Raw genomic sequence first — 20,161 nt, 5'->3', positions numbered from 1 at the left:
GCTTCCTCTTCTGCTGCTTCCCCAATGTGCTTCTCCTTTAAAGTCCCCCTCCAGCGATTTATTACACCCCTATAAGAAAAGCATCTCTGTTCATTAATATTACATATTTGTCGAAGTTTGTCCATGAAAAATATCCCTTTGTGCCTTAAAATGATTTGGATATAACTGTACTCTAGTATGCACAGATCTATGTATGCAAATTGTCCTGCCTATCCCTTGCTTGCTTGGACACTAGCTCTTTTTTTCAGTGAATCTCTGAGTTACAATAATATGATTCATGTTAACCATCCATTTCAACTTGGTCGTATTTTTGAAAATAAAACAAGCAACTGGTGAAGCTTGTGCTTATGAAATGGAAAGCACCACCGTGTCAGTTGACGGGACTGGCTGTTGGATTTGTGACGCATCAAATCGAGCTGGCCCGGGGTAAAAAGAAATGGGAAAACACCTCTCTAGTGACAACCGTCGCACAGACACAGGTCATTATAATCAAGGTCACAGATTTTAGGGGGTCTTAAGCAAAAGCAGCCACTTTTTTTCTATGCATGTGCCTTCACCTTAGGTCATGTGCCATTTCAGTGTAGTTGTGTTGTGCCATTCTTAGATATTTTCTATATAAATATTGCCACTCAAGACATGTTCTGTGACAGTGCTGGTAAAACTACTGCAAAAAGTCTAGAGAAGCTCTTTTCAAATCTGTGCTTGTCAGACAACTCCAGGGTCTCCACTTAATTAAAGTGCTCAAGTGAATAAGATGAGACATTGGTCCAAACTCTACACATTATGCACTACATGATTGACAACAGTGAGAAACAAAAAAAGGACAAAAGCATAAGGCCAACTGAGACAACAGAGATGCTATTCAGGCACCAACAATGTGACTGACTGTGCTTCACACAACATCTGCTCAGTCTCAAGAATTGCAGTGCTGTCTCAGGGAGGGGCAACAAGACGGAGAATATCATCGGCTCCTCTGCTGGCAAGCAGAGACACCCAGTGGTGAAAAGTGGGTATTACAACTTCCCTAAAACATGTATATCACGTTACATTTCCCACATTGTACCCCTAAACAAACATAGTTTACATACAAGAATCTACATTAAACATAAAAAAGGCTTAGGTTTTCACACATCAGTTCACAAGAAGACATAATTATTAAAGTGTAGATTGTAGTGCCTGTGAGATGATGTCAATAGTGGTCACCATTTTTAGGAATGTAACAATTTACCCTAAACAACGACATCATCCTCTGTAACATGAAATATGAATAATCCACAACGTGGCATGGCAGTGAACTTTGTTTAAAGCCACCAACCACTAAGTCAATGCACTATTACCACATCAGAGATACACTGGTATGACACTGACAATAAATTGCCTCATCACTGTAGGAGGTACAGCATGTGCCATGCAGGTGGAGTAGACAAAGCAAGGCGACGCACCACTCTCCTCCTCTGCCACATCGAAAGGGGAGTTGTCTCTATGGTGCGTTGCCACGGCTTCCCCTGGGTAACGCAGCTCTATTTTTAAACGTGCAGGGTCACCGGCAGCACTCATTCAGCAGCAGACATTGAGGCACAAACACACACATACTCATATACTGTGGGCACACACAGATATATTACACACTTGCTCACAGACACATACCCGCATGCACACAGACACACACTCCTTTCTCTCCCTGTCTCTGTGACACATTCACATACATGTAAACCCACATATATATGCACAAAAACACACAATTCTCTCTGTATCTCTCACACAAGCTCTATCTCTCTATCTCTTTCACTCTGTCATACACACACACACACACACACACACAGACTGATCAAATACGAGCTGCTCTGCTTATCTTTGCCCATTCAAAGCCTTCTCTGCCTTCTAAGGCATTGATTAAAATGGGTAAGCTTTGTCTAGGCCAGCTGCGACTGGAACAGCAGAGAGACGAGTGAAGTGCTATTGGCAGTAGCTCCACTCCAGAGCCTTGTTTGTGCAGGATGGGGAAGGATTGTTTTCATGAAAAGTGCTGCTCTGTTTTAAGGCTCAGAGATACTTTACAGATAGTCGGGGTGTGTGCTTCTGTGTTGTAACTTAAGGGAGAATAAATGACCAGGTTAAACCCCCCCCCCCTCTCCTCCCCTCCCCTCCAGTTTATACTACTGGATTGTATATACATGATTTACGTTGACATCTTGGACTTTGACTATTGCACAACACATATGTACAGTATTCTACATCAATGGGGAAAAATAGGGATGGAAGGAGATCCGCAGTTTTACAAGACCTCTACTTCGACTTTTTGTTATTGCTGATGCATGACACGTACACTTAAACCTTTAAAATCTCTTCATAACACTGTTTTCACACTGTGCTATATCAGTATTGGTTATGATATACTGTTACAGATGAATTTGTGGTGATCTTATCCACTAGATGAGAATTGCTCTCATTTGACGGTACATAAGAACATGACTGATGAACGTCATTTCATCAAGAAAGTCAGAGTAAATCTTCCATGAGATGGGATGAGCTGGAATTTCGCTGCAGTAGAGGTAAAAAGAAACCTGTTTTTTTTTCTGTCTCCTTCCACCCTATATCCCCATGAATAACAATCCTCTAAATCTGCACCAGAAAAAGCGCTGCAAGATCTTGGAACACCCCTCTGCCTCAAAATTAACCTTCTCCAAACTCGTAAACACATGGGAATATGGTTCAGTACAACGTAAAGTATTGCAGCGTTACAGACACCTTAACCTCACCGAGAGCTTATTAACTGAAAACCGTGTATCTAAGCCCGCAGTGAACCTTTCCAGGCTGCACTCCTCTCTGTTGGCTGTGCCATTAATACCTCAATAGATTGAAAAGGGCAGTCATATCTGATCGGACTTACTTTCCCATGATCCTTTTATCACAGCTGGGACTGTCAGGCAATCAGCAGCATGGATCCTATGAGAGGGGCCGAGGAAGAAGGGAAGGACAGCAGCTAAGGAGCGACTGGGCAGCAAAGACGGATAAAAGGGATAGAAAGGATTCAGCTCTGGGTTAAGGTGTGATGAACGCTGCAACAACCGGCAGTGGTTTCTCTCTCTGTCTCTCTCTCTCTCAACCTCACTGTCAATCTGGCCATCTCCTCCACTAATCTCCCTTGCTTTCTCTGTCTCCCTCTTTCTAAGCAGGGCTGGGGTTTAGTGGACGGGACTATCTCTGAGCACAGTGGATCATAGCTCAGACTCGGGCGAGCCGATGTTCTGGTAGCCTGTCTTGGTGCTTGTGCCATAATTGGTGTTGGTCATCTCCTGGGTGCCACCGGGGCCCAGATAAGCGCGGTGAGCCGGCATGGGGGAAGGCGCCTCGCTGGGGTTCTTGCTGAGGATGAAACGCTGCTCATCCTGCTCCTCCAGGTTGGAAATGTCCTTCATCATGCCTTTACGGTAGGAGACAGACAGCTTGTTGGAGCCGTCGGACACCAGGTTGAAGTGGCGAACGATGAAGACGATGGGCAAAGGTAGCATTGCCACGACAATGAGGGCATAGGCCATGGCTAACGCCCAAGGCGGGTAGCTCAGGAACTTCTCTGAGCCCTACCAGACAGAGAGAGAGAGAGAGAGAGCGAGAGAGAGGAATTGGATGAATTAATGACAAGATGCCTAAGGCTGAACATGGGGTTGGCCAGCATTTATGGTTTTTCGCTCTATTTCTTTGTTTCTTTCTTTGTTTCTTTCTTTCTCATATGCACATAAAAACACACTCATACAGTAGCATGGAGTCACTGACCTCCTCCTCCGACCAGGCGTTGTAGCCTGCAGGGCTGACGGCCATCTCAATGACAGTGGCAGCGATGAGCACAATCAAAACAGCAGGTGACACATACTTCCACATGTAGAAGTAGAAGGAGTAGGGCCTGAAACCCAGCATGTCCTCCAGGTCCTGCATGAACCTGGAAAAGTAAGAAAGAAAGAAACAAACAAACAAAGTCAGAAAGAAAGAAAGAAAGAAAGAAAGAAAGAAAGAAAGAAAGAAAGAAAGAAAGAAAAAGAGAATCTGATTCTAACACTTATGGATATCACACAGCTCTCTTTTCGCATGTGAATTTGTCAATAATAACTAACTATTAATGGTGGAATGTCTGTCTATCTGTCTGTGATTTTCTTGACAACTCTTCATCCTATCGACTTCACACTTGGCTCACGTATTCCTGAGGATCCAAAGAGGTGCAAAATGTCTCTGCTGCCGCTGCAGCTGGAAGTAACCAGATAACAGCTTTTTTTTTTAACAGGCATCAAGGGCCCAGTGATAGAGCCAAGGTAAGAGCAAACAGGAATCTAACAACCGTTGCTTTCAAAATAAAACCCCCAGACCGGTGTGTTGTTGAGGAGCCAAGGCAGCGCAGTGTCAACTGTGAGCTTGTTTGGATGAGTGGACTCCAGAGAGCTGCAAGCAGCCAAGCAATCGGCCAGTTCCAAACAGGCACGTTTTGAACGGACACTGCACTATCTAACTACACAAATGAAGGAATCTCCACTCATTCGATTGACTTCACACTTGGTGGATGTAACACTGGGGATCCAAGGAAGTATGGTGTCGAGTGTGAAGTTGTTTGGATGAGCGGTTGTGAGCAGCAATACTGCAGGCCAAGCAACCAGCCTGTTTAGCACAGGCACTGCACTAGTTAACTAAAAACACAGATGTCTTGTGTTAAAAGTTACATCATACACTGTCCTATACCCAAATAGAGCCTCGGTCTACATATCAAAAAATGTGAACAGTTAAACATGAAAAAGTTTCTCAGTTCACTCTGCTGTTACCTCTTGGTGCCGTAGATCCAGGCCACAGAGATGTTCTCCAGGATCACCACCACAGTGAGAGGCAAACCAGCTGAGTAGTCATCAAACATGGTGACAAAGTAGTTCCCTGAGCGCTGCACAAACAGCAGGCCTAAGAGGAAGGCGATGATACAGCAGGCCACTGAGGAGGAGAGGCAAAAACATCAGGGATCAGACATGTTTTAATTCAGCAAGTACAAAGAATATGACTTGGTAAACTGGTGCTGACACATAAAAGAGGTACAAAACATGTTAGACACCTGGAACAGCAACATCTACGGTCATAAAATGTTAGAACTTTCCATGTGTAATAATGTACTGTGCTATCATGTGCATATATATCTTGGATGAAAAATAAAAAATACCACATGTATAGCCAGTTTTTACTATCACTGCATGGATTTTGCAGGAAACTTGGCTGCCAAACTATCTAAAGAGATACCAGGTGGTTACTGTAGCAAAGCAAAATTCCCGCAGCCAGCAGCAACAGCTTAAAATGTGAAGCTGTGTCTGTGAATTTTTAAGTTTTTTTTTCAGTGGGGAGTCTGTGAAATGACAGATGCTTGTCTGTTTGATATAGTAGGACAGTCAAGTTTAAAATGGCAGCAATGGAAATTATACAGGCTGCAATAAATCTCCAACTTAACAAGTCATTTAGTCTAATAAACAGTCTTAAAATCCTTGTTTTTCCTCCAACAAGTGAAAAAAATCTGTCAGTGGGATGAGATATTTCCACTTGTTTACAATACAAATCAGCTAGTTTCAAGCATTTTCTTGAATTAAGTGTCACAACAGTTATGGACTCACAGGATCAGCCTATTATGCCAGGTTGTGCCTGTCCTGCCTTATTCAGCCTTGTTTAAAAAATGTATAGGCCAGAAAAACACCTGACGCAAGTGAAACTGCATTGGAACCAAGTGCCATTATCTCATACCACTCCCACATTTTTTTTTACTGAAGGTAAACAAGATTTTAAGACTGAATAAAAGGCTAAATGATGTGTTAAGATGGAGATTTTTTGCAGTGTGCGGCATCTAGTTCATAGTCTTTTTGTGCTACACATTCTCTAACATCCTCCTCACCGCACAGAATCTCCTTGCGTATCTTGAAGGCGTCCAGTATGGGTGTGGTGATGCCAGTCATGGTTCCTATCATGCTGCCCAGGCCCAGGTTGATCAGCATGAAGAAGAACATGACCGACCAGAAGGGGCTGGCAGGGAAATGGGTCATGGCCTCTGTGAAGGCGATGAAGGCCAGGCCTGTGCCCTGCACCGCCTGCAGGGGAGAGAAAAGGTTAAGACGGCTACACATGTTCACATGTAAAATATTCTTATATATTTGACTATAGCTGACATTGCACCTCCACTTTGCCCCTTACTCAAAAAGTGCATCTTTTTGACATAGCGTTTATATTGTTAATAATGTCTAGATTGTTGTACTGTCAATTTGTTTACCGCTACACTATTGAAAGGAGCCAGCAAAATAAGCATTTCATTGTCCAGTGCCTCTTGTGCTGCACATATGCCACTTAAACATTAAACTTGAAACTTATATTTCAGTATTAGCATTTTACAATACCGCCATTTAGTGACTCACACTCAAAAAGGCTTACAATGAGTGCAAGAGCGGACTGAGCAATTTTTAGATCACTAACATAACAAGCAACAAACAGTAAGCAGTGAAGGAGTGTGAGTCATAGTGCCCTGTACTGACTAAATTTCTATGATCTGAATAATGATGTTAGAGAAGTGTAGGAAAAGGAATGAGGAAAATAAAAACTGGAGTGGCAGAGAGGGTTTTTTTTTGTTTGTTTTCTTTTGTTTTTTTACTTCAAAATCAAAGCATATTGGAATTAATTGACAGATATCTCACAGGAGATGGTGCTGGGGGAAGGTGCTTCTTCATTTCCAGACAAGTATTCTAAATATAGAGAAATTCACATGGAGCTTGTTCTCATTACAGCCTTTGAAGTCTCTTTTGAAGTCTCACCTTATTGAGCTCATCCTCCAGGACGCAGGCGTCCAGGCCCAGCTGGCCGAAGCTGTCCTCCTTCACTGTCTTGATGACGCCGTACATCTCGGCGTAGTCCTGGGTGGACAAGTGGGAGAAGTTGATGTGAGGGGGGATGAGCTCTCGGCTCAGCACACCAGTGTTCAGGTAACCCAGGATCTTCTCTGCATTCCTGCACACAGGAGATGAAGGTGAAGAGAGAGATGTCGGTGCAGTAAAGTTAGACAGCTGCTATTTCATCCAGTAGAGAGAGAGGGACAGATGCAAACTTTGCTGAGTATTGCAATCATTAGATTTCAATAACAAAGGAATCATATGCTTTACAGATAATTAAAAAAAAGATTGTACTTTATCTCACTCTATCTTATCTTAAAATACTAGTCAGGTCTTACACTGTGAAATACTCACTCGACAACACACTTCTCATTCATGACATTTGCCTTGAACCCCAGCACGGCAAACACCACCAATGTGGCCAGGATGGAGGTAACGAAGTTGATGATGGAGACCAGAGCTGCATCAAAGTGGCAATTGTTGTCTCGCTTGTTGTAGCTGGAGAAAGCAATGACGCCTCCGAAACCCAGGCCGAGGGCAAAGAAGACCTGGGTGGCTGCTTCCCTCCACACCTGGGGCTCCAACATCTTTTCCAGCTGAGGAGAGGAAAGGAGAAATGTGGTAAAGGGTCAATATTTATTCTGATTTCTTTTTCAAAAATAGATTTTCATCAGTGGGACTGGGAATAATTGTGTAAACTCAACTCTGTGCATTTTTCCTTCATCAGTGCTGTTTTGTATGTCACAGTCAAACTAAATTGTATAATATAACTCCTCTCCTCATTTTACTACCAACCAGACACTCACATAGTAAAATTGGCATGTTTTGAAGAAAATACAATTGGTCAAAAGTAGCTAAAAGGCCTCATTTCTTCATATAATCTTACCAAAATCAAGACATTTAGGAGAAATAATGAATTTCCAAGTGCTGCCAACAATACAAACATGTATCACACAACTGTGTGATACATGTTGATAGGACAGTGTTATGGAGTTATACTGATGAATTTGGGTGCTATATTTTAATTTAATTTTTTTTTTTTTTTTTTTTTTTTTTGGATCCATAAACTTATAAGAATTTTTAAGGACTGTGCATCTCATGGAGGAGAACCCAAACTGCAACAGTAATTTAGCAAAGAAAACAACAAAAGCAGGACTTTGACAATGGCTACATCTCCCATAGCTTTAGACCACCAGCCCCTCCTCCGCCCCTTTACATAAATGTATCGAGACTTTTCATGACTCACATTATATAATCATATATTACACATAATAAAGTAAATGTCTCACAATCTACAGGGACGGCACTCATTGTTCATTTCCAATGCTCAGTGTCCATTTTGCACACTAACTACACTGATCCACCACGAGAGGGAGTCATCAACCAAACTTTCATTATACAGTGAAGATATTAATGACAAAACATTTTCCTGTGAGTGCATCTAAATGGCCGATGTGCTAAGGCAGCTGAACCCATCAATCACTCATGACTGAACACCTTGCATAGACAAAGTGTCACGAACAGATGTGCAATATCACTCTGGTCAACAAGCCATGAATGAGTGATCACCTCCAAGACAGCAGCGGGATTTAGAGCCAGAGTTTTCCCGCACAATTTCATATGTGAGAGCCACTGCGAACGGTTAAGATTTTATAACTCATAACTTTATATTCATATAATTTCTCCAGTTGTACTGAGGCAGCACCTCAGTACAGCTGCTGACTGAAGGAAAAAAAAACTTTTGATTAGGGGTGTTTCATCCTCACCTTAGGGGTGAACATGTGAGCGATACCGTCTACTGCTCCCTTCATCAGCAGAACTCGCACCAAGAAACAGAACAGCACCACATAAGGGAAGAGAGAACTGAAGTACATCACCTGAGAACAAGAGAGAGAGAGAGAGAGAGAAAGAGAGAAGCACACAATACAGTGTTACCATGGACACTGCACTTCTAACGCCTCACACATGGAGGACGAAACTGCAATCACACACACACACACACACACACATACACACAGGATGAATCAATCACAGGGCTGCTTTGTTTTTGCTTAGCAATGAGCAATCTGTGAAATCATACCAAATGTGGAGAGGAATCCTAGAGGTTAGGAGCGATGACTCAAAAATCCATCCTACGGCATTTTCTCAGAATTGTTGCAGCAATGCCATAATAATTGGATTACTAAGTTTGGTGTTTAAAAAACTGTGTCAGACCTTGGCAACCTCCTCACTGTGTTGTGTATTTCCTATTCAAAATGTGGGATGGATGTTGCGCTATGGTACATGACTCATTGTCTGGAGCGAGATCACAGGACATTGTTGCAGTTGTTGCCAATGAAAGCATTTTCCATCTGCATCCTGAAACAGTCTTTGCTTGGTTCAGTTTAAGCTTATTAATGTTGCATGTCTCTCTCTTCCATAACATAGATGAGATCCAAAAATAGAATAGCGATGATGATAGGCTTTAGCACATCACCTATGACCAACAAGCATTAGCAAAGTAAAAAACCTCTCAGAAGCCCCTGATTGAGATTAATTCATGTATTATATACAGCGTTTTAGGTACAGTGTATTACAGTCCATAGATAAATGGCAAAGCAGTAATCCCTGTAGGTTTTTATTTTCCTTCTCAAAGGCTCAGCCCTTGCCGTTGAGCCAGGGAGACCCTGTACCTTCCCAGAGGACTGGATGCCCTTGATGACAGCCAGGCAGACAATGATCCAAGCAGCCAGCAGGGACAGGGTCATCCTCCAGTTCAGCCCGCCAGTGTCATCTATGGTGCTGGTGATGTTGAGAGTCTGGCGATACCAGAAGTAAGTGGTAGCTGAGCTCTTCTCACACTCTGGCTCCACAACTACAAAAGCCAATGGGAGAGGGAGAGGAAAGGCATGACTGTACGGACTCAGCACAAACGTATCATGACAAGCAAGAGGACAGTACTCTTATCTTTGGGGTCTCACGTTTTATGAAATGTCCATGCCGATACAACTGCTGTCCCCTTAGTTTTGGAAGACTTAGATCTACCTGGTCCTTTAGGATTCAACATCCATTAAAAAGCATTATCCTTTTTTAGAAATGAGCTCGTCTGAACTGTTTGCACACATCCCGGAAGTGTTCTGTATGTTGCATCAGTTCATTTCCTGCTGTTTTTCCTGATAAATAACGTGCCAAAAGCCCAGTAACATCCCACTGAGGCTTGCCCTATAGCTGCGTTCATTACTGAAAGCACAGCAGACATCATGGTATCTAATGCTAATGGGAGCTGATGTCCTTTACTCTTTTAGGACCAGTGTGTGCCTCTGCCATTCACCACAGGCTAAAAGCTGCCATTCTGGGCACAGCTAGGTCACAGTTTCTGACAGACCCCACTGACGACAGTAGGAGCTGCCCTGTCAGATAAGGTGCAGGGCAGTCCAAGCTCTTGAGTCAGCACAAACAATGCACTCCTGCAAGCCGGCAGAGGGGCTGCTGCTCAGTTGTGGAGCTGTAGTGAGGCAAGCTGCTTCTATGCACGGGCGAGTTCTCCAGCTTCAAGCACTACCCTGGGCGGCGAACCACTTCCAACCATTCAGCCACTGCTGAATATGAAATGACACTCTTCTCTGTGCTTTTTTGTTTTACTTGGTGTTTCGCTGCTTACATTATTCTGGTCCTTTGTATGTTCAGTATGCAAATTTTGCTGTGCTCACTGTTGTGCTGTGCAACGTTTTGTGTTTGACTCACTTGCTTGGCTTCCATTTCTTCGGATGGGGCAATCAGCCCAAGGTAGCGGGTACTGGAAAGACTGGAAGAAATAGAAGATACTCCAGCCGATAATAACGTTATAATAGAGGCCCACAAAGCCGCAAACCTGGAGGGGAAAAGAAAGACAAGAGGGAAGATGGCTTATCACTACTAAAAACAGCCACTCTCTTACCAAAAAGATGGATACACAAACACACAGCAACACGGATGCATTGACAAACACCGAACAATTTGTTACTGTGAACCTCCCACCTTGAGTCACAGCTCAGACACTGAGCACACAGCTTAAGTCAGAGTGCGTATGAATTATTGAGCTTTGTTCTCTCAGCAGCCAGGGCTTTGGTCCTCTATGAGGAGGTATTTATAGCTGCTGAATCTCTCTGTGCCACATCCCAGCTTCCACACGCCTCACTGCCCTAGGCCAGGCCTCTGACTCCTCCCTATACTAGATCACCGATTGATGAGATCACTGGCTGACTGACCAACTAGATCACCGACTGACTGAATAGATCACTAACCAAATGACTAAGTCCCTGACCCCTTGGTTTCAGGCCAGTGACGCTGCATCTGGACAGCAGATGGGAGGGGGCATGATGGGTCGCTACTCGCACAGAAGATGGGGACAGATTCTGACTGTGATTGACGCTGGTCTTTGTATGCCGCTCGCTCTGAAGCATCAGAGGGAACGAAATATGAGCAGGCAGAGAGATTCTAGTAGAATGAGCTGCACAGCCTGCTTCTCGTCTGCATGTAGCTTGTCTAACTTTCAGACTAAATTGTAAGGTGTCAAAAATATGGGATCTTAATTCCATGTCCAACATCGATCATGTAAAATGGAATTGGTGTTTCAGGGCTTTGATCTTTAGTGTGTATTTTATGTCTTCCAAGGGTGTCGTTAACTGGAGGTCACGCTAAGGAGCTTGTGACAGCACTTACCATCAGACTGGAGACCCCGATGCCTCCTAGCCGTGGGTAGACGTAGTTCCACACCCCAATGCTGCCACGCCTAATCCTCTGACCCACTGCGAGCTCAAGGAAGAACAAGGGGATGCCGATGAGAAGAAGGAGAATGAAGTAGGGCACCAGGTATGCACCTGAGACACAGGATGGAGGGAAAAGGAATTAACCCCTTGAACTATGATATTGCCTTAAATTTCCCCTAAAGCAGCTTTAAAGCCAAAACAAAAATCCCCCATATTGTATGACGATATCACATATCTATTCTGTATCTGCTGGTTGCAAGTCTTCACTGAAGCTACATCATATTTCTATTGAGTAAAATATTAAAATATAAAATGGCACTGTTTTATGGCTGAACCATTACATTTGATGGAAAATATGTTGTTTTGCACAGCATTTTTTGCTGTAATCCAGCATGACATATTTGGCATCATTGGAAACCTTATGATCTCCACTAGAATTGAAAATAAAGTTCTGTGGGTTTGAACAGAGCTCAGCCACACAATATGCATTTGTAATGAGAAGCCCACTGGCAAGACAATACGCCTGCTACTTTGGTTGTCAGACTGTGTGTAATGTAGTTTGTTTGCCCTGAAATCCATATTTTGGGAAGTATAAAAGCTCACTGCAAAAAAGCAGAACATCATCAAATGCTGTCTCGCAGTATCTATTTTTGGGATCAATTCTCTCTATCCGCTCTCAGTCTAATTTTCACTGTTTCCACTCCCGCTCTCACACACACTTTCTCTCTCCTTCTCCCTCTCTCTTTCTCCTCAGTTCCTCTCTTCAAAATGTTCATCCTCCCGTTTTTGCACAAGCGAGGGGGGAGAGAGCAGCAGGCTCTCCAAGGCAGCATGTCACGTCCAGGCCTGCTGACGTCAAGACATGACAGGGCACCATGGTGACAAAAAGATCCAACGCCAGAGAGGAAGGGTTCATGTGGTGGACAGCTCTCTCACCTGCTGCTATTTACAGACTGAAGACAAATCACTCTAATAACACACTTGAGCGGTCTGACGTAAGACCAGATCAAAAAATACTCAGAGCATTTTGGATGGCTATTAGAGCTAATAGCAGACAAAGAGACCAAAGAAAGGAACACAGGGCCATATTGCAGAGGACTGTTATTATTTTGAGTGAATGGTTCAGAGTAAGTACTGTGATGCTGTCCTTTGTTCAGTATTACTTCTATGAGCCTTTGATGAAGAAACATAACTGCAGGTCTACTTTTATTTAGTGACCACACAGTGCAAAAGAAGGGTGTGAAAGATGATGATATTGAAGGAGAGAAAAAGAAAGGGGGAGGTGAAATAACTGACAAGAAAATGGCCTCTTGAACTCTGATTTTCTTTTGAATTTCCCATTAAGTGGCGACAAACTTTTTTTTTGTTTGTTTTCCACAGTGGCACATGCATATTCTGTATCTGCTGGTTGCACTTCATTGAAGATCCATCACGCTTGTGTTAGATAAAGTATTCAAACCCAAAATGTCATTGTTTTATGGCTGCACCGTTACATCAAAAACAAAGAAGTCTACATGCGTTGAATTCAGATTTCCATATAATTCATCGGGACATATTTTTGCATCTTTGGAAATCTTTGGATCTCCAGTAGAAGTTAAAATAAACTTCTGTGGGTCTGAACAAAGCTCGTACATGCCGCATGGAAATGGCAGGACTGAGGATAGAAATCCTTATCATCAAGACAGGCCCAGGCAGGAAGATGTGGCCCACCGTGGCATCAGCATTCACCGGGGTATACACACTCATTACCACATGCAAATATACCCATTTTGTACAAGGCTGTGCACATCCACATGCACCCCCACGCACACACACACACACACACTGTGGGGCTGTGTAGATCATTTATTCAGTGTTAATATAGCATGAATTTCATATACTGTAGCTGCACACACATCCCACACAAACCAACAATAAATGTATGAATCCCCAGGAAATCTGTGTTGACTCTTCCATTTCCTCCATTTTAGTCACTGCCTCCCACACATCAGAGGCACCAGGGTGTACGCCGCAACAGACAATACCAAGGAGATAAGCCTGAGAAACCTTGCAAGGAAAGCAAATAAAAATTTAACCGGATGCTCTCAATCCACGATGCATAGCCACCACCGTTGTAGCAGACCTCTCAGTGTTTTCGTATCTCCCTGAGCGAGAAGCCACATTATCTCTAAAGCTGCTGATGGCACACGTTCATTCAGGTTTGAGAGAAGTCCAAGGCACTGGCCTACTAGCTGACACGAGCACTTGGCTAATTGGTTGACAGAAACCAATTTATCAAGGAGGAGGAGACTACAGCACTATCATCAAGTTGCTGTGCAGGCCATTTATACAAGAATACTATGTGTAGCACGGTTTTTACTTGTATGAATGTGAAGGCAGAAACAGAGGATGGGTTTGTTCTTCACACTGCAGAAATATCCCTTTTGGTACTTATCTTCAGTGTTAAAACCTTGTTTTTCTTCAAAAAAGTGGAAAACTCCACTGGGATGAGATAATCCCATTTATTTCCAGTGCTGGTCTTGAATTACGCCATTTGTGTCACTTATTTGATATTAGTGGGCTGATGTGCCTTATTCCAACATATTGATTTATACAAATTTCTGAAACAAGTGGGAGTATCTCAACCCACTGGAATATATATATATATATATATTTTAAATTGCTTTAAGAAAAACAAGATATTATCTTAAAAATATGGGACTAAATTACTTGTTCAGTTGGAGATTCTGGTCAATCCAACCATGAAGTAACATTATCTGCCCAGAAAACATTAAGAGTAAACAGAGATAACATTAAAAGTAATCTCTGTTGTCAGCAGGAAAATAAACCCATGTGTATATAATATGGTGAAGAGAACAAACATAACGGCAGAGTTTATGAGAGATTTTGTTGGCACATCATGGATTATACCTACAAGTTATTTGGCAGACTATGTACTCATTTCCTTTTTACTGCTCTAATGCCTCTGGGTTATCTCAAAAGCAGATGGCAAATGGTTCAGAGTAACAGGTAAAGTGCATCTGTACATAGCCAGGATTTGTTGCGGCAGCTCGTTTTGGTGTGAAATTTCAGGTGGCTGAAACTGTCACCGCATGTTGTACACCGATTTGGCCCTGGGCGCATTGTTTACGTGCTGGGAGACGACCTACATGTGCCACTGAGAGATAGAGAGAGAGAGAGAGAGAGAGAGAGAGAGAGAGAGAGAGAGAGAGAGAGAGAGAGAGAGAATAGACAAGTGTTGACCAGGTGCAACACCAGGCGGAGAGCACAGTACAGTGTTCAGTGTATAAATTTAGTGCACTAGAAATTAAGGAAATGAGCTGAATTACTTGCAGTTGCTGGAGCGCTTCTCTGTAATGTGGCACAAATGCAATTTTTATGAGACAGCGCAATAAAGCATTAAATATCATACCAGTCACCATGGCCAGTGGGCATTCTCAATCAAATCACATTTCAGCAAATATTTGCCTGGCATGAAGCAATATCCTAGGTAAAATGTAAGTCTATGCATAAAAAAGCAATTTGAAAATCAAATAATGACACAGTATTAAGATAACTCTCTGAAGACAGCAAACATTTGGCCATTGATTTTGCTGCTATTTCACAGAATAAATAAATGTTCACATGAACAGCCTTGATGCGGCACAATATTCAAGATGGTTGTAGGCTCGTTTCAAAAAGAGAGAATGAGAGAGAGGCGATCAGTGTGTCTGCATGCACCTTAGTAATCGGATTGTCTCCCATGTAGGCCAGTTAACTAATGGAAGCAAGAGGTCCTGTTTCTATAATCAGGTTAAGGGATTAAGAGAAACCTGGTTAACACAACTTGATTTCTGCTGGAGAAACTTGATTACTTACCGAGGAGTTGCCAATTTCTTCAGCCACTTGAGGGAGCACATGTTCACTATGGGTGGCCCGCTTGGGAATTAACTGCCTAACCCTGCTATCATCTACCCACATAAACTGTCAAAATGCGACAAGATTATCAAAGACATCCACACCCTTACCAGACTCTGCTAGTGTTCTGTGTTTTCTCTGAGCACCTACCTCCACCATTCTTCTGACACAGGTACGGGAACCTCCAGACGTTGCCCAGGCCTACAGAGAAGCCCACCTGGGCCAGGATGTACTCCAGCTTGTTGTTCCAGGCTGGTCGGCCGTCCTCGGCATCTGGGTCCGGGGAAGGTAACAGGCCCTTTCCTGGTGCAATGGCCCCAGGGCTCAGGCCCATACTCATCTGACTGCTCTTATAGTCCATGGGCTGCTCCAGGGCCAGCAGGTCAGCCACGGACTCGGTGACCGGCTCATTGCTGTGCTCCCGCTGGGTCACCTTGCTGTTCTTCGGCATGGTCGTGACAGAGGAACAAGTGACCGAGGGAAGGAGAAGGGGGCCAGACTACAGAAAGGGAAGATGTGAGGAACTGGAGGAAGGTGCAGCCAGGGGGAGAAAGTTGTGCTTTTTTTCCTAAACCTGCAAAGAGGAAAGTTTGGAGACAATCAGTTAGGTGTCTTTTAAAATGTCCCAGTTTATGAACTACTTTAGTTGAACAATGCCTTTACCTAGTTTGTTATATTGTTGTGCTGACATTTTGCTTTCAATGACTCAAGCTTTGTTGTAACTGTTTCCCAACACACCATCAAAAGACGGCACAACTTCAAACACTAACAATTTTGAACTAGCTGAATGGAAAACGATAAAAGACAACAGAGATAGTCACGGTTTCAGAAGTTTCAACGAGGAAAATGTCACATTCTGTTCCGGCTATGGTGCAATAAGCCAATGTGAACTCATGCATTTGCGTCTTGTATTTGATGATGATGAACTTGAAAACTGGATCCATGCTTAATGGTGACATTTAATGCAATGAAGCACATGTCTTAAAACACTAGGGGGTGGGGGTGGGGGGTCAACAGACATTCAGGACAACAACCTACAACAAAGATTAAAACATCATCCTCCCCTGCTTTGAATCATATGTTCATTTGTTTGTCTGCTATGTTGCATGAATATATTTATTAGAGTGGTAACAAAATAGTACCACTGCAGAGCCCCGAGTGAGGTATTTCAGTAATCCACTTCATTATAGCGAATGAGAAAAAGAGATTGTGTTACAATCCATTTCACAGCAGACCCCATTATACCAAAGTTGAGTCATGTGAATAGCATTGCAGAGCTGATGAACAGCGGTGGTTATGCGGATCAGTCGTCTGTTTGTGTGACTACTGGCCTCAAGAAGATGCAGTGCAATAAAAGTAGAATATTTAAGCCCATATTTTATTGGTTATTAGTGTCTGTATTTTGCTCTGATGTTTACCAGGACCATCTAAGTTCAAGCACCTTCTGTGGAGGTTTTTTTTTTTTTTATTTTGGTTGCTGTGATGACAAAGCAGCAAATGCTGGAGCTTCTGCATGAATCGGCTTCTTGTTAAAGGGAGCATTTGTCTGGAAAGGCAGCTTCCCCAAGTTCACTGACATGTGTAATTGAGCACAAGTGTAACTTTTTCAGTAGGCCCTCTGCAAAATCCTCAGATATTCCTAATCCTGTGCATGGTGCCCCCCAGCAGTGGGTTTAAACCTCAGCACTGTGCAAGAGAGAGTGTACCTAGAATTGGTTTGACTGCATTCACTTTTTACAAGACAAATAATGAAGACCCAGTTGCTCACAATTATTTGATTTTGTAGTACTTCAAATGATGACACTTCTGCACCACAGGGGCTGGTGTTTGAATATAACTAGATTAAAATACTGCTGAATAGAATTAGCATTTATATTAACTGATTAATCCAAAAAAAAAAGCCAGTGTAACAATGCATGATAAGGATAGCATGGTTAAATGCCAAACAACAGCCTGAGGAGGAGATAAGAGGTCAAATGACTGAGAGCAGACTTTGAAGACAGATTTCTGATTCGTGCTGCGTGGGGACTGGAGAGAGATCTGACTTGTCACTCTGGCAGCTCAAGTACATGGGACATGAGCCAGAGGTGTTTGATCTGGAGAGAAGGCCCCTAATATGAAAATAGATGCAGCAGACTGAGAAAAAAAGGATGGTTGGCGGGCTGCTGGACTTTCAGCCCACCCAGAGGCCGCTCCAGCAGCACGCACACCACATTCCTCAACAGTGGCAAGCCCCTGCAGTCACGACATGCAGCAGCTCCGAGGCTGAGTACTCAACCCAACTCTTGAAGCAGCGATGACCTTTCTCACAGCAGTCTACAACTGCTCAGTTCTGTGAGTCATCATCAAACATTCTCTGAACGAGATGTGAAGCAACGATGCACCTGTGTTTGCAAACAAAAAAATTTTTTGTTTTTTTTACTAACTTGGAAAGATTGTTTTGATTTAATGCAGAGAAGAATGAAAAGCAGAGACAGTGGGCACACAACAATGTTTTTGTCCTCCTTTTTAAATTGTGTGGTTATAGTTTGTAACAAAGTGCCCTAATTTGTATATGACTAAGGTAGTGGTGGCTCATTAGACAGAAATATCTGGTGTGATTCACACCATGTAATAAAAGTACAGGAGTTCACCTTCGTGGAACTGTTGCAGAGACTGATGCACCGACATCACACAGAGTTTCACATGCAGATAGACAAGGTACAATACAAGGACAGGTGCACCTCACATACAGTGCCTGACATGTTATAAACAGACAACATATAATTACATAAATACATTCAGTATCTGAACGGCATGGCACACAGTTGTTACAGTTGTGAGAAACATAGTGAGTGCATTGATCCAGTGCACTATATGAGGAAGTGTACTGAAGTCAATGAAGTACATTAAATGATGAGTACTAGAGAGCCTGCCTTCCCGTGAGAGCAAAGTGTGCCACAGTGTACATGGGATAGCACAGACATATAGTAGTAACATTTATTTTTTTCATTTTATTAAGTTTTCAAATGTGAGCAGGTTAATCTGTTCCCTCCTGAGAAGTGGAGATGTGATTCCTCTTGCGTATTCATGGCCATATATTTCCAATTCTCCACTGGGAGCTTGGTGTTAATGATGTAACAGTACAGGTTCCCTGTTTCCCTTACAACGATATGCTCCACTTTTATCTAGTCTGGTTGCTAAGCAATGGCTCTTCCTCTTGTGAAATTGAAATCCCATCCCTGCAGCATCAGTGGTACCCTATCTCTCCTCTCACCATCTCAAATGGACAGACATGATATCCCCTGAAGGACAGCTGCAAATAACATGGAGTTGCTGTGACAAGACAGAGGGGAACTAGATTGTGGCACAAGTGGACGTGATGGGCTGTACTGCAGGACAGTCAGTCAGGTAGCCATCAGTGACCGCCTCATCTCTCACTTGCAAATTAGGCATCCTTGAAAGGAAAATGGTGACATACAAGCTTTAGACGCCAGCCAATCAGCAAGCACGAATTACTTTTTTTCCACTGAGATTTGAACATAGGTAAAAGCACATAGTAAATCTGACAGGTCCAAAATGGCACCTTGATGGCCCTGTTAAGGCATTGTCGTGTGCTCAGACACGGTGAGCATCATTGCATATGGGCCTACCGTAGCCTATGTGGATAACCTCAGATGCCTTGTCAAGGTCAAATGACACACCTAGTGATAATAACGCGGGGATACAAACGATTGTAGTACAAGACAGCTAGTGATTAACAGCCCTACAATGGATGTCATATATGAGCCAAATGTGGCCACACATGGCGCGACATCGTCAACCAGGGAGGATTAACGAGCGACGCTCGTCTTGCATTTGGCTGCGAAACCATCATTTGACAGGTGATGAGGACAAGGTGAAAAGCTGACGTGCAATTTTCATCGTCGATTTCAGGTAGATTTTGGAGGAAAAACTCCTGCTATTCACGTGAGAAATAAACGAGAATACGCAGCATTTTCTTTTTTTAAGAGAAACATGATTGCACTGATCAAACGATGTAAGGCACGGAAACAGCGTTCTTACCGTGTGCGGAAAGAGGAATGCCGTCGGACTCAACGTGACTGTTTGAATCCAAAGTATTTCTTCATTCAGGTACTGTCTCAGTATGCAGCATCTCTGCGCGCACAGAGATGCGAGATCACAGAGCATCCAGGCTGACCGCGCGCATGGTGCGTAAAGTCTGACGCAGGAACTCAACGCCGGGCACAAGTTTGATCATTAACTGTTTTTAACTTTTAAAAACCTCTTTGTATCGCACCAGTATATTGCACCTCAGCGTCGAAGGTCGGTGCTCTCTGCAGAGTCCTCTCGCACCTCCTGTTTCCACGTGGTTATGGTTGTGTTGTGGGATAAATCAGCTCCCCATAGGGTGAAGAAATTACTATGGCAAAGTCACGACGATGTCTGACGCAGGTTTGACTCACCCACTCTTGCGCACGTCAGCACATGATACAGGCTTCAACAACATCTGCAGTGTTCCCAGGACAAAACTAATATCCTGATACAGGTATGCCTAATATCAGGTACTATGTATGAAACGAGCTGGTTGAATTACCACTCGTCCAGTTCGTGCAACGGGTGAAATACATCCGCCTATCGTCCTGCTGTTGTAGCTCCAGCATTTGGAGT

The 20,161-nt window shown here is 43.2% G+C and overlaps 1 protein-coding gene across 1 annotated transcript; it reads right to left on the bottom strand.

Annotated features, from left to right (window-relative positions):
* Positions 1-1,754: 1,754 nt before the first annotated feature.
* slc6a17 (solute carrier family 6 member 17) lies at positions 1,755-19,832 on the bottom strand. The gene is made up of 12 exons (XM_030056123.1): positions 19,556-19,832; positions 15,662-16,085; positions 11,568-11,725; positions 10,611-10,737; positions 9,560-9,741; positions 8,654-8,764; positions 7,242-7,483; positions 6,813-7,005; positions 5,906-6,098; positions 4,806-4,965; positions 3,775-3,937; positions 1,755-3,581 (listed from the first exon to the last, which is right to left on the bottom strand). Exons 2-12 carry the CDS (start codon positions 15,960-15,962, stop codon positions 3,219-3,221), a joined length of 2,193 nt encoding a protein of 730 aa, XP_029911983.1. The 5' UTR covers positions 15,963-16,085; positions 19,556-19,832; the 3' UTR covers positions 1,755-3,218.
* Positions 19,833-20,161: the final 329 nt, after the last annotated feature.

The sequence above is a fragment of the Myripristis murdjan genome, chromosome 7, assembly GCF_902150065.1.
Source record: "Myripristis murdjan chromosome 7, fMyrMur1.1, whole genome shotgun sequence".
In the NCBI taxonomy this organism is placed as follows: domain Eukaryota; kingdom Metazoa; phylum Chordata; class Actinopteri; order Holocentriformes; family Holocentridae; genus Myripristis; species Myripristis murdjan.
The sequence above is the reverse complement of the archived record's forward strand: the minus strand, read 5'-3'. Positions and strand labels throughout refer to the sequence as shown.